The following is a 14295-nucleotide window of genomic DNA, read 5'->3' on the forward strand; positions in this document are numbered from 1 at the left end:
GGGGGGGGGGGGTGGGGGGGGGGGGGGGGGGGGGGGGGGGGGGTGGAATCAAGGTTTCCAGTCCTCAGGATGCTGCTACTCATGACTTGTTCAGGTTCTGTTTTCAATGTGGAGAGCAATGAGATCTAGGGCAGGGCTCCTTAATTCTTTATGTGTCCTGGATTTCTTTGGCGCTCGGTGGAACTTAATACTACTGTGATTTATTGCCTTTATCATAATTAAAAGACGTGCTTAATTTCAGTTAGAGATTAGTGGAAATAAAGATATAATTTTTTCCATCCAAATTAATAGACCCCCTGAAATCTCTCCATCAGCCTGTGGGTCCCAGGTTAAGAACCTCTAATTTCAGGAATTTGAATACCTTCTGCTTCCTGGGAACAATTTTCTTGTAGGGAAATTTCATCATTAATTTATTCAAACAAGTGGTGAGTGTGCACAGTGTATGGAATAACATGTTCTCACTTATCCTCTCTTGCTAAATGGTGACCTCTTTGGTCAACTCCTCAAGCTTAGAAGCCGTGTCTCTTATAAAATTTACATCGGGCAAGAATATCATTGGCATAGTCATTTTCGACATCATTAGCAGTTATAACAGCATCAATCCCTGATTTGTAGGCAGAGAGACCACCTGAAATAGAACACAAACGCATTAGAACTAAATGAGGAATTTCAGCCAGAAGCGGAACACGAAAATGGTATGAGGCCAGGTCACCGGCCAAAGTTTTCCAAAAAAAGGGATTCCTTTCTTTTTCTCCACTTCTAAAAATACAGGATCCTTCAGGTCACTTGGAAAATGTTCCTGAATAGTTCAGCTCTGGTCAGAAGTAGACTCTCTGCCCCCAGCTCATCTCCACTGTGAACATCTTCTAAAGTGCTTGTTCTTATGCTACAGGTACTTGCAGTTGCTAAGAGTGATTTTTGCATCGAGCTCTAAATTGAACATCAGCAAGTGTTACTGCTTAAAAATATTTGCTATGCCTGTGCTTGTCCTGGACTATGCAGGAAAGTAATGACCAAACCTTGTCCCTTCAGGAGCATTTCATCTGGGTGACAATGACTGTCCGCACATGAGCTTTTGTCTCTGGAGTCTCAGGATGTCAGAATTGAAAGAGACCTCAGGGAACAAGGAATCCAATCTATAGCTGACCAAGAATCTCTCCTGTGGTATACCTAGCAAGTGCTCATTCAGTCTTTTCGTGTGAAGACTCCCAGTGAAGGGCTCCCTCTGGAGGCCAGTTCCTCTCTGAGCCAACTCTGATTGTTACCGTGTTTCCCCGATAATAAGACACTGTCTTATTATTGTTTTTTTTTTTGGACAGAAAAACACCAGAGGGCTTATTTTCAGGGGAGGGCTTATTTTAATGAACATTGACAGCAATTTTAATAAACAGGTAAATGTGAACAAAAAAATGTACCTTTATTCAATAAGTAAATCACTGGGGAAGAACAGGATGACGCGCTCACTGCTGCAGCTCTGATTGGATGCAGCTCGGAGCGCAGCGTGTGTTTCACAGGGTGGGGGGGGGGGGGGACGGGGCATACAGAGGGTACCTTAATTTAGCGTGTAGCACAGGGGATCACCTTCACTACAGTAGCAATCTCAATAGGGCTTATTTTCCGGGGGAGGGCTTATTTTAGAGGAATCTTACACAGTAAGGGGGGCTTATTTTCCGGATAGGTCTTATTATCGAGGAAACGTGGTAGGTGTTAGCCTTTGTATAGCACTTTACAAATATTACCTCATTTGAGGTAGTTATTATTCCCAGTTTGTGGGTGAGGAGACTGAGGCAGACAGAGGTTAAGGGACTTTCCCAGGGTCCCATGGAGTCTGAGTGTGGATTTGAACTCAGCTTTTCCTGACTTTGGATTCAGCATTCTCTCCATTTCTCTACCCTAGCTGTGTCTAGGGAGTTTTCCCAATATCAAATCTAAATTTGTCTCTGCAGTTTCCACCCATTGATCCTAACTGGAGCAAAGATCTTCTCTTCTCCAGCTGAACAAACGCGTGCAGTTACTTTAAGCCGTCCTTGTATAGATGGCTCCAAGGACCTTCGCATCCTAGCTGCCCTCCTCAGTGTACACTCCGGTATATCAATGGCCTTCCCAATATGGAGCTCAGAAGCAATAGCTTAAGTGAGGCCATGCTCCCCCTCATCACCATTCCATGCCAGAGCCTTAGAATCTCTAAAATCATAGTTAAGACATTCATCGGACCCCATATGAAAGTGTCTTGTCCTGAAAGAGGAATTTCCCTGGGGGAGCAGGTTCACGACATTTTCAGCTTTTTCAGGGTGGAGGCTTCTTTCACAAATCTTCTAATCTCATCATCAAATCAAGTTTTGACTGATGACACTCAGCCTCCTCTCTGATTAGAGGGCTGGGGGGCAGTGTGATATATCCTGCTGATACCTTCCTTTATAGAGGGCAGAAACTCCTACCTCCCTCATTTTCTTGCCTTCTTTTGTGTGTCTCCCCCCACTAGAGGACAATTTTTATTAATTGTATCCCTAGCACTTAGTTCCTGTTCCTATATATTCCTGTCATAAATAGGTGCTTAATAAATTATTATTGGATACTGTTTGTTGGATATTGACTTGTTAAGTTTAGAGCTGGAAAGGCACTTAGAGGTCATGTAGACCAAACCCCTAAATTTACACAGGAAATAGAGCTAGAGACATTAAATGACTTCCCTAAGGTCACTCAGGGAGTAAGTCGCAGAGGTGGGATTTAAACCCAAATCCAAACCCACTTCCCACCCCCAATCTCAGGACATGCTTTTTCGCCACCTTGTTTCCAGCATGTTGGACAGGGCATGTGGTTTGGCTAGTGAGACACTAAACACAGAATTCCTTAAAAGTCTACAGTTTGACACATCATTAGACTGAACAAGCCTCAGGTACACAAATCCTCATTTGCTAATGTCATTTCAGCTAAATAGCGTTGGTGCTGCCAATCTTTTCTAGCAAGTCATGGATACTGTTCAGGTCAGAAGCAATCTTATTCACTGCTCATTTCAACAAATAAACCTGACTCACCTTTCAGATGTTGACTCATGGTCCAGGTTGGGAATTTTCTCTGGATTGCCTTAATTTTGTCAGTTAGGATCGTCACAGCCTGGGTAAGGTGTTCTTGGCTGTCCCAGGCTCCAGTGGGGTGATAAGTATGTTTATCAAGCTAAAAAATGAAATAAGGTCAGAATCCCTGGGAGAAAATATAGTTTTTTCTGTTGTCCTTTCCCTTCCAAATTCATTTTTTTATTTCTCAGATTTTGACCTTTCCTCCTTATTTGCCCACAAAGAGTTATTTCCCAAGTTGTGTCTTTTCTTCAAGTGAGAAGGAAGGTCATGTGTTAAAATGAGTACTGGATTTGGAGGCAGAAGATTCCGGACATGACCCAGTCCCACCACTTACTAGCTTTCACCATGGGTAATTCATTTAATCTCTTTGAGCATTTGTTTCCTCATTTTTGAAATGGGAATGAATGTTTACACCACCTATGTCAGAGGACTGTTGTGAGAAACAAGTGGAATAATATGTGAATCTCGGGTGGCAGGGTGGCATAGTAAATAGAGCACCGGCCCTGGAGTCAGGAGGACCTGAGTTCACGTTTGGCCTCAGACACTTAACACAAAAAGACTAGCTGTGTGACCTTGGGCGAGTCACTTAACCCCAATTGCCCTCCAAAAAGCAAAGGAAAAAAATGTGAATCACTTTATAGACTATAAAGCATTGTATAAATGAAAGCTATGATTTTAAAAAAGTTTTTGGGGAAGTGAGTTACTGAACAGCTCCAGTATAGAAAAAATATTAATAAGATAACATTATTCAAAAGCAAACTGGCTACTCAGAGGCCAGCTTTTCACAGTAAAAGCAAGATATTGTTTTTAAACAGTTATTCTAAAAATAATAGCTTATACTTGGGATAGCTTCTCTAGAGAATGTGCCTTCATTAATGAGATTAAAGACCCATCAAGGGACCAACATTCACACTTCTATGAGCCTCTAAGGTTTCTGAAGTACTTTCCTCACTATAACCCTAGGTACTGAGGAGCCTGAGGCTCAGAGAAGCTAAATTAGCTCCAGTTCACATAGCAAGTTGGGGTAAAATGTCAATTGTCTAGTTATGTATAGCAAAAACCAGTGCCTAACTATGGAGTCCTTTACTGCATCGAGAATTAAGGCAATCATCTGGAAAATTCAAAATCCCCTACCTCTCTCCTCCCACAACAACCTATAACTGAGTTAGTTGGGAGTGAGGAATATTACTTAATTAGCCAGCATTTTGGTCCAAAGCGCTAACAATTTACTTTCTTTTTTAGCTATGCTCTGGAGAGCACTCTGTATTAATATAATTACTTTCTTAATTAATTATACAGAATCTGAATTTAGAGGCTCTTTGGAGGGCTAGTATGCAGAGCACCTGCAAGTCACAAAGAGCTGAGTTCTAGTTCAGCCTGTGGCACATCCTGGCTGGGTTACCCTAGGCCTGCCACTTCTCAGTGCCCCAGACAACTCTCCAAGAACATAAGTTGCAGAGCAGGACACAATCTACATTGGTAAAGGATCTTTCCTTAGTAGAAGTTCCTTCTACCAGTAAGATCACAGGGCCGATCCACATCATAACCATGCTCTAACTCGTTCCTTATTCATCCAACTACTACATTCTTGTGAGGTGTCTTTTAGAGTTACCAATGACAGTCAAGTCCTAAAGGAAGCAGTGAAGATGTTAAGCAGAAACTGTTAGACATTTTAGTAAATGTCCCCTTAGATGAAAAAACTGAAGGCCAGAGAGGAAGGGACTTGTCCAGGGTTACGTAGGCAGCAAATTGCAGGGCTGAGACTTGAACTGAGGCCCTTTGAACCCAAATCCAGTCCTCTCTCCTCTGTACCACTTTGTCCACTATTAAAGAACTATAAAAGGGCTCCTAGTTTTGCTGATATTTTTCAGAAAGGAGAACATCATTGCTGAACCACAGGTATTGTTTCTTGGCAGTTACCTGCATCAGACCAAATTTAAGTCCCTGATGGTCCCAACCATCTCTGAGCACAGACCCAGCGTGGGTCTCTCTGGAGATAATTCCAGCAATCAAAGCAGGATCCACACATTGTTTCTGTCCAACATCTTTAATTATAGTTTGATATTTCTTCATAGGCACCAAATCCATCTCAGCAAACATTTCTGAGCCACGGACCCCTACAGGAAAAATAGAAATAACCGAACTTTCTTCACTTCCTCAGTTAATTTACTTTACTCTTAAAAGTGAGCAGGAATGTTTAAAAAATCTATAAAATTGGGGGTCATTTAAATCAATTACCTCACCCCATTTAAAGTACCTAACAAGGTGCTCTAGCCCTGATACATTTATCTGGGGGGACAAAACACCTCTAATCAATCAGCTTATGAACTTGGTATGGAAAGTTCTTAGTCTGGAAGGAGTGAAAGTCATTGGATGAAATGAAGTAATGCTGCACAAGAAGTGTATTGGAATTGGGTGAGGGGACTTAGATATGCCCTGTGAGGATTGGACAAAATAGTGAACCATTTCACATTTATTTTTGTAGGGGGACAGCCTATTGTTAGAAGTAGTTCCATCCAAGCTCCTGAGAGGGGATTGCTTGAGGGTTGGGGGGTGAGGAGGGAAAGGAGAGAACTTCTGTCTCCTCTCCCCACTTGACCAGAGGATGGTCTTGAGAATTTCAAAAGTTAGAAAGATTTTTGGACTTATCCATGGGCCTCCTAACTGTTCCTGCAGCAGTCGTGACTGACATCATCAGCATTTGCATTGGGAGCTGAGAATACTGAATAAAAGGTCACTTTTAGGACTCTATGGGCTACAGAAAGCTGTACCATACCTAAGTGGAGCTTCATGAATGGAAGAAAAGGACATACCAGAAGCAGAAGATGTGAGTTCACCTTTTACCACATGTTCTTTCTAAGCTTACGTCAGGGTTCCCCAAGCCTCTGTGGGTACTTGTGGAAGAATGTTTCCCTTGTTTGGGGGGATGTTTGTACCAACTCTTCTTACTAAGCTATTTTGGAAAATCATCTTTTCTAAAAGTTAATTAAGTCTGCTGATTAATTGTTATCAACTGGTAGTCAATGGGAGACACACACTAGTGGGTACTCATGAATAACAGAATTAGAGAAGCCAACCCTGATCATGCAGGATTACCCCCCCAGAACCCTGAGGGGGACTACTGGGGATCCAGCCTGCTCATGTGAACGTAGCTTGTGCTACAAATCTTTTAAGAAAGTACAACAGCCATAGTTAATCCAATACTGCTTGTCGCTAAGGAAGCCCCAAATCCTAGAGAACACCTGTCCCCCAAGCCACATTCAGAAACATAGAATATTAAAGCAGGTTGATACCTTAGTGATCAGCTGGTTTGTCCTTCTGACTTTACAGATAACAGGCTCAGAGAGATTCACAGACTTGGTCAAGTCCAAACAGTGGCCTCAGAGAACTCATATTTCCTGACTCTAAGTTCAGTAACCTTCTAACTTCTAACACTGACTTCCAACTTTTGGGAAGTTTCCTTAGAAAGGTACCGTGTTTCCCCGATAATAAGACACTGTCTTATTAATTTTTTTGGACAGAAAAACACCAGAGGGCTTATTTTCAGGGGAGGGCTTATTTTAATGAACATTGACAGCAATTTTAATAAACAGGTAAATGTGAACAAAAAAATGTACCTTTATTCAATAAGTAAATCACTGGGGAAGAACAGGATGACGCTCTCACTGGGGGGGGGGGGGGGGGGGGGGGGGGGGGGGGGGGGGGGGGGGGGGAAGGGTAGGGGAGGGAGACGGTGCATACAGAGGGTACCGTAATGTAGCGTGTAGCGCAGGGGATCACCTCCACTACAGTAGCAATCTCAATAGGGCTTATTTTCGGGGGAGGGCTTATTTTAGAGGAATCTTACACAGTAAGGGGAGGGCTTATTTTCGGGATAGGTCTTATTAGTGGGGAAACACGGTATTTCCATACTCATCCTCCCTCCAGCCCCACATCCCTCAGGCAGAGAGAAATCTCTGGATTTCAGAACTGATGTTTCAGAGACAAAGGAGGTTTTAATTAAATTAAACTGTCATGGCGGAATGAGCACTGGGCCGGAGTACAGAAGATCTGGGGCCAATTTATCACCGAGTGGTCAAGGGGAGTCATTTTACTTTGCTGGGCCTCAGTTTCCTCACTGGTAAAATGAGTGGCTTAGTCTCTGGTTCTTTCCATATCTGGATTCTATGGTTCCATGATCTCAATAGCAGTAAGGTGGACAAAAAGAAATGGGAGAAGGAAACAACAGAGGAAATAATATACAAAGATAAAAGCAACTTCTTTAACCGAGAGTTCTGGGAAGATACAAAGGGAAGGGGGAAATGTTAAATGTGCACTTACCACAGTTGACCAATCTGTCTGTGTCACAGGACGCTCCAGGGGTGTCCATACTCATAATGTCTCCATAGCAACCATGGTACAGATGAGGCTGGAAGTGGGAATTCCCGGGGGGAGGGTACGGATAAGTGCCCTCAGAGGTAACTAAAAAGCAAAAGGCTATTTTAAACCAAGCCCGTGAGAAAACATGACTTGGGCTGCCATTTTGAATATGATTAAGCCTGTAGACTCTGAATAGCATTGGACCTTTTCTTTGCCTTGCTAGGTATTCATTCTTTCAATAATTCAAATCTATAGGGGCGGCCAGGTAGCACAGCGAGTGAGAGCACCGGCTCCAGTGTCAGAACGACCTGGAGATCAAATCCCGGGCTCAGACACTCAGTACCACACCCAGAAATAACTGGCCGTGTAACCTTGAGCAAGTTACTTAACCCTGATTGCTTAATAAAAAAAAATAATAATTCAAATCTATATTGAGCACCTACACTATACACACTAGGTACAGCAGAAGGAGATACAAACATAGGTGACAAGGCCCTGGCCCTCAAGTGGTTGTGCTCTAATGTTAAGGGAATGTCAAATGGCCTAAATTACAGCTGCTTAGGGAGGTAAGGAAACATTCTGAGATAAAATTGAAAGGGTAGAAAGTTTGCAGCCAGTCTTTCCAGGCCCTCCATTGACAAAGGAGTGCAAAGTTAATTTGTTAGGCAGTTAGTTGGAGTGGTAGAGTGTAGGGCCTAGAGAGAGCCAGGAAGATCTGAGTTCAAATCCTGCCTCTAATACTTGCTAACTCTGTGACCTTGGGCAAGTCACCTAACTTCTTCCTTAGTTTCCTCATTTGTAAAATGAGGATAATAAGAGTATCTACCTCAAGAGATTATTGTGAGGATGAAATGAGGTAACACTTATAAAGTGCTTAGCACAGTGCTTGGTATCCAGCTGGCTTATTCTCTCCCTTCCTAGTAGGCAATGAGGAGCCACTGAAGGTCTTTGAGCTGGAGAAGTGATGCCATTGGAGCTCTTCATTGGAAAGATTAATCAGGAAGCAGTGTGTTGGAGAATGAAGAGATTTGGAATAGGGGGAATGGCGTCCTCCATGGCATCCCTGAAGCCATCAACCAAACTTCCAAAAGGAGAATTTTAGCTTATTATTCAAATAAAATCCTGTACTCTAAAATATGGTAGTGATACTTAGTGCATCTTGAATTTATTAGTTCAAGAAAGTTCTGCTGCTTTATCTCACATCTTTAAAGGTTAAAGGCAACAGAGATTCAAGGTATTATTAATCATCATGATGAATAATTATATGTATCAGTTTCAAAGTACTTCTTTTATGCTTAACCTATAATCTTCTGTCCCATGGAGTGAGTTGTCACTGGGGCTTGAGGAAAAGCCAAGACTAAATATTTTTGCACCCTAGGCAAGAATTGGAAAATGCACCCCCTCTGTGTGAGTGGAGACCCAAAACTTTGAACTTTCCCTGTACTATCTGTAATCTCGATTTATCATGAAAAAAACCCCAATGGGCCAAGGATGGTGAGGTTTTCTGGGATCAGATATATGTACATGGAAACTCACTTTTACATCAATATTTTCATGAGGAAAAAATAGAAAAAAATAAATTGTACTTTGGAAGTTACTGTTGCACAATATGGTTTTGGGGGAAATAGTAAATAGTGTTAAAAGCACATACACACACACACACAAACATACACAACTCACCAATAAGGATAGCAAGGCCCAAAAAAGTAACAGGAACTAACATGATGATGGATGTTATCCTGCAGGACCTAGAATAGTGTTTGAAAGAAAGTTGTTTAAATAGAAATTTCGGTAATGATAATGTATTTTGAGCCAATGAAAAAGTCAATGCAGTTTATTTCAGTGCCTAAATCTTTAATGCAAAAAAATTCCCAGGAGCACTCATGGGACATGATATGCTGATTGTACAGAGCCATAGGGTTTTAAGGCATAGAGGGCTAGCCGTCCTCATTCTCTTCAATGTGTGATTCCAGACAGATTTGCAGAAACCGGGGCCTAGAAAAATGAAGCAGTTTTCTATGGGTTTGTTTTTGAGTCGTTTTTGCAGTTGTGTCCTAATCATTGTGACCCCATTTGGAGTTTTCTTGGCAGGGATGCTGGAGTGGTTTGCCATTTCCTTCTCCAGCTCATTTTACAGATAAGGAAACTGAGGCAAACAGGGTGAAGTGACTCACCCAGGATCACACAGCTCCTAAATGTCTAAGGCCAGATTTGAAGTCAGGAAGTCTTCCTAATTCTAAGCCCAGTGCTCATGGAAAAGCCAAGATTAGAATACAAATTTTTTGCCATCTAGTCCAGTGTTTTTTTCCTACACCATTCTCGTCCCTTTCCTCAATGCAAATTCTAAGCTTATTTGAGTTCCATTTCATTCATTTTGCACCCCCACATACATGCACACCCATAGGTAGTAGGCAGGTATGTAAACACAGTGCCTTCTTCTTTCCTTTTATATGACAACTCAATTTGACAAATATTTTTTAAGCTTCAGGTGCAAGAAAAGGAAATGTGGCATACAGTCCATAGAGATGTACCTGTAGTCAGGAGGACCTGGGTTCAAGTTCCTCCTCTTACACATGCTGACCAGGCTGGGTGACCCTGGGAAAGTGACTTAACTTCTCAGTGCCCCCAGGCATCTCTCTAAGACTGTAAGTTTCATCAATGGAGGGAATTTCCCATGCTGATGAAATCATAGGTGCAGGCCCCCAACTCTCCCCGCAACCCTCTGCCAAAAAGCAATCTACAATTATTTAGAAATGGAAAAGGGAAATCTTCTAATGGGCCAGGACTGTACTGAATGCAGCCTCACCGAGAGAGGCTTAGCTCCCTCATTATTTCTTGTCCTCACTCCGAATAGCAGCATTTAACGTAGTAGGGTAGTGATCATACTGGGACCACAGTGGGAACTGCTCTATCTGGTGTTGCCTGGAGTCTGTAACTATATCAGGGGCACCATTAATAGAAAAATAATCTGCATATGACCCTTATTCAAATGAGCTAAGACAGAAGAGATGCTTTCCTTCCCTCCCTCCCAACTCACCTGTTTTGGTCTTTAAAGAGAGAACACTTACCTTCCTTCTTTAAGAAGGTTTTCAAAACACACGTTCCACTTGCTTGGGATACGTCAGTGTTGGACAGAGCAGTTTTCTTCAGGCTTCCTCTGCCTCTGCCTCTGTCCCACAACACAAATTCAGCAGCAAGACCCTCCTTGAGTCAACAGTCGGTTTTCCATCAGCACAAACTTGAAGGCTGCTCCTAGGGAATATTTCAAAACTGACGCAGGGGACTCATCTGACTCCAATCGCCCTTGTCCTGAAATCCCCATCTCCAGAAGGAGCTTTATATATGACTTGAACCCTTCTGTATTAATTTGATGACCTCATTAGGCTGATTATTATGATGCTTTGAACTTTGGTAGCCCCTTTAATAGAAGGATATGAAAGAGTTTTCTAAACTTCAATTAATTAATTACTGTAGTAACTGCCCCGGAGGAAGAGACACTGGAGGGCCTTATTTGTTGGCTTACTTGGGAATTTCTAACATTATGATCACAGGCATCTCCTAACTCGGTGTCCAAGAAACCAAAAATAAACAACTACACAGGAAATGCTTGGATTAGTAGCCTGGAAATGGGACAAGCAGAATCCCATCTTCTTTGTTCTCCTTTATTAACAAGTCACATCATGGCACACACGCACTTACTGACGACTTGTTCCGTGAGAGAATTATATGGCTAGGCACTAAGAGGAGCACATTTCTGGGCTCCCAAACTACTGGAAGGAATGAGCTAGAGAGCGATGGTTGGAATGAGTCTGGGGACAGAGACAAGGTTCTTTCTTCTCTGTTGATAACTAGGATAATGGGAATTAAACTGGACAGCTCCAAATAGAAGAGACATAAGATTTTGAGCAAGAGAAGAACTTATAAGACATCAAGTCCAATGGCTTAATTTTACAGACAAGAAAACTATGGGACAGAGGTGAAATGATTTGCCCGGCTTTAGACAGCTAGTAAATGTCAAGGACCAGGGTTAAAGTCAGGTCTTTCCTGATTCCCAAGTCCACTGTTCTGTGTACTAATTGCACACTTCCTCTTACCATTGGCAGAAAAGAACTTGATTTAGGTGATGGGAGGTGAGGAAGACAGCCAGGGTCTTAGAGGTGCACTCTTCATCATATAGATTCACTTCTAGTAAGGACATAAGCCAATGTTGGGAACAGCAATTCTTTTAAAATAAACTAATTTATTTATTTTTAGTTTTCAACATTCACCTCCATAAATTTTAAATTTTCTCTGCCTCAACTTTTCAACAAAAAGTTGAAGAGAGGAGAGAAATCATATGAGGCTTAGATTCATACCTACCAGGGGACAGGGAAGATTCTGTACCTCAATATAATTCCCCAATATACCCACTTACCCACTAAGTGAAGAATAAGGGGCAAAGGATGGGGCAGGAAAGACAAATACACTGAATCTAAAAAGGACCCCAGACTGCCAAATAAAAGGAAAATACAGCTCCTAGAAGGCTCTAAACACATCAGACTGACTTAAGAATTGCTGTTTCCCTCTAATTCATTGTTGGTGTAGTTGTGAACTGATCCAACCATTCTGGAGAGCAATTTGGAACTATGCCCAATATAAAAATGTGCATATCCTTTGACCTGGCAATACTACTTCTAGGGCTATATCTCAAAGAGATTCATAAAAATGGGAAAAGGACCCACATGTACAAAAATATTTATAGCATCTCTTTTTGTGGTGGCTAAGAACTGGAAATTGAGGAAATGTCCATCCACTGATTGGGGAATGGCTGAACAAGTTGTGGTATATGAATGTAATGGAATATTATTGTGCTATAAGAAATGATGAATAGGAAGGCTTCAGAAAAACCTAGAAAGACTTATATGAACTAATGTTGAGTGAAGTGAACAGAACCAGGAAAACATGGTACACAGTAACAGCTACATTGTGCCATGACTGACTTTGACAGACTTAGCTCTTCTCAGCAATGCTTAGGACAAATCCAAAAGACTCATGATGGAAAATGCCATCCACATCCAGAGAAAGAAATACAGAGTCTGAATGAAGATTGAAGCAGACTATTTGCTTTCTTTCTTATTTTGTTTTTCTTTCTCTTTGTTTCTCCCATTCATTCTAATTCTTCTATACAACATGACTCATATGAAGATATGTTTAATAAGAATGTATATGTAGGGGCCGCTAGGTGGTGCATTGAATAGAAGACTGGCCCTGGAGTCAAGAGGACCTGAGTTCAAATCCTGCCTCAGACACTTAATACTAGCTATGTAACCTTGGGCAAGTCACTTAACACCAATTGCCTTGCCTTCCCCCCTTCAAAAGAACAGAATGTAGATATAGAGCCCATATCATATTACACACCATCCTGGGGACAGGGAAGGGGAGGGAGGCAGAGAAAATTTAAAATTTATGGAGGTGAATGTTGAAAACTAAAAATAAATAAATTAATTTATTTTAAAAGAATTGCTGTTCCCAACATTGGCTTATGTCCTTACTAGAAGTGAATCTATATGATGAAGAGTGCACCTCTAAGACCCTGGCTGTCTTCCTCACCTCCCATCACCTAAATCTATTTCTCACATGGGTGGGGATAGTCCTAGCCAATCAGATAGTTCCCAAGGTGGCTACCAGAGAAGCGATTCAAGTGATCTTCTGGAGGTCTGACTTTGGTGTATGTGAACACATAAGGGACACATACCACCACCACCCCCTTCCACCATGACCACTGCCACTGTGATTGTCACCATCAACAGCAATCGAAGCTACTCATTAATCAGGGTTTTATAGCACTCAGGGCTGGAAGGGACCTCATAAATCTAGGCCAGAGGTTCCCAAACTGATTTGGCCTACTGTCCCCTCCCTTTTTTTAAGCAATTGGGGTTAAGTGACTTGCTCAAGGTTACACAGCCAGTTATTTCTGGGTGTTGTGCTAAGTATCTGAGCATGGATTCGATCCCAGGTCATCCCGACTCTGGGGCTGGTGCTTTTACTTGCTGTGCTATCTGACCGCCCCTACCATCCCCTTTTTTGAAAAAAATTACTCAGTGACGTTTCAGAAATCTACTTTCTGTAACCCTTTAATTTGTTTTTTAAATTTGCATCATTTCCAAAAAACACAATTTTTTTTAAATGACACATCTTAAATTTAATAATTTATTGTAAATTTGTGGGGTTTTTCCTGCAATGAAATTTTGATGACACAATGTTGTATCATGTAACCATATAGTATTGTATTGCAAACAAGTTGTCATTGCACTCACGTATTCCTGCTGATGCATGCTGGACTTCTAAAAATGCATGACATGCTTGCCTGCCAACACTTGCTTGTTAAGACCTGTCAGAGGACCTGACCCCTGATTGTCTGTAACTTGTTTTTTGTGTGTTTATTTGGAAAATAATGTAATCACTATGGCTTTAACTCTGTTACACAACAGATGAAACATGTGCAAGTGGTTTTTCAAAATTTTTTTCTCCTCCCTTATTTTCTTATGCTTCCATCACCCCCTTATTTATTAAATGGACCCAAATTACTTCCAAGGCTACTACCTTGTGTGAATTGCACACCATCTTGAGGAGGGGGGAGAGGAGGGATGGAAATTTAAAACTCAAAAATTTGAGGAATTGAATGTTGTAAACTAAAAATAAATAAATAAAATTTTTAAAAAAGAAGAAAATATAAAATACATAAAATCATTTACAAAGTGTACTTCCTAGCACACTTGGGTTCCAAGCCCCCTATGTACTGTCTAGGGGCTTCCTAGGTCTGGGAGAGGATATGGTGCAGAGGGGTACAGCTGAGCAATGGGTGGTTCATTACATACAG

General features: G+C 41.7%; 1 protein-coding gene across 1 annotated transcript; it reads right to left on the minus strand.

Annotated features, from left to right (window-relative positions):
* Nucleotides 1–491: 491 nt before the first annotated feature.
* Nucleotides 492–10785, minus strand: LYG2 (lysozyme g2). Its single transcript, XM_069072998.1, has 6 exons — nt 10505–10785; nt 9117–9184; nt 7398–7538; nt 4998–5194; nt 3036–3174; nt 492–628 (listed from the first exon to the last, which is right to left on the minus strand). Exons 2-6 carry the CDS (start codon nt 9157–9159, stop codon nt 510–512), a joined length of 639 nt encoding a protein of 212 aa, XP_068929099.1. The 5' UTR covers nt 9160–9184; nt 10505–10785; the 3' UTR covers nt 492–509.
* Nucleotides 10786–14295: the final 3510 nt, after the last annotated feature.

Source organism: Petaurus breviceps, unplaced genomic scaffold, assembly GCF_028583685.1.
Source record: "Petaurus breviceps papuanus isolate PSGF00001 unplaced genomic scaffold, PetGlider_PUasm1.0 90849, whole genome shotgun sequence".
NCBI classification, from domain to species: domain Eukaryota; kingdom Metazoa; phylum Chordata; class Mammalia; order Diprotodontia; family Petauridae; genus Petaurus; species Petaurus breviceps.

Coding starts and splice junctions, on each gene's coding strand:
- LYG2 (XM_069072998.1), bottom strand. CDS start 9,159: ATGTTAGTTCCTGTTACTTTTTTGGGCCTTGCTATCCTTATTG. Junction 5,195..7,397: donor AGACAGATTGGTCAACTGTG/GTAAGTGCACAT, acceptor TTTTTCCTGTAG/GGGTCCGTGGCTCAGAAATG. Junction 629..3,035: donor CATGAGTCAACATCTGAAAG/GTGAGTCAGGTT, acceptor GTTCTATTTCAG/GTGGTCTCTCTGCCTACAAA.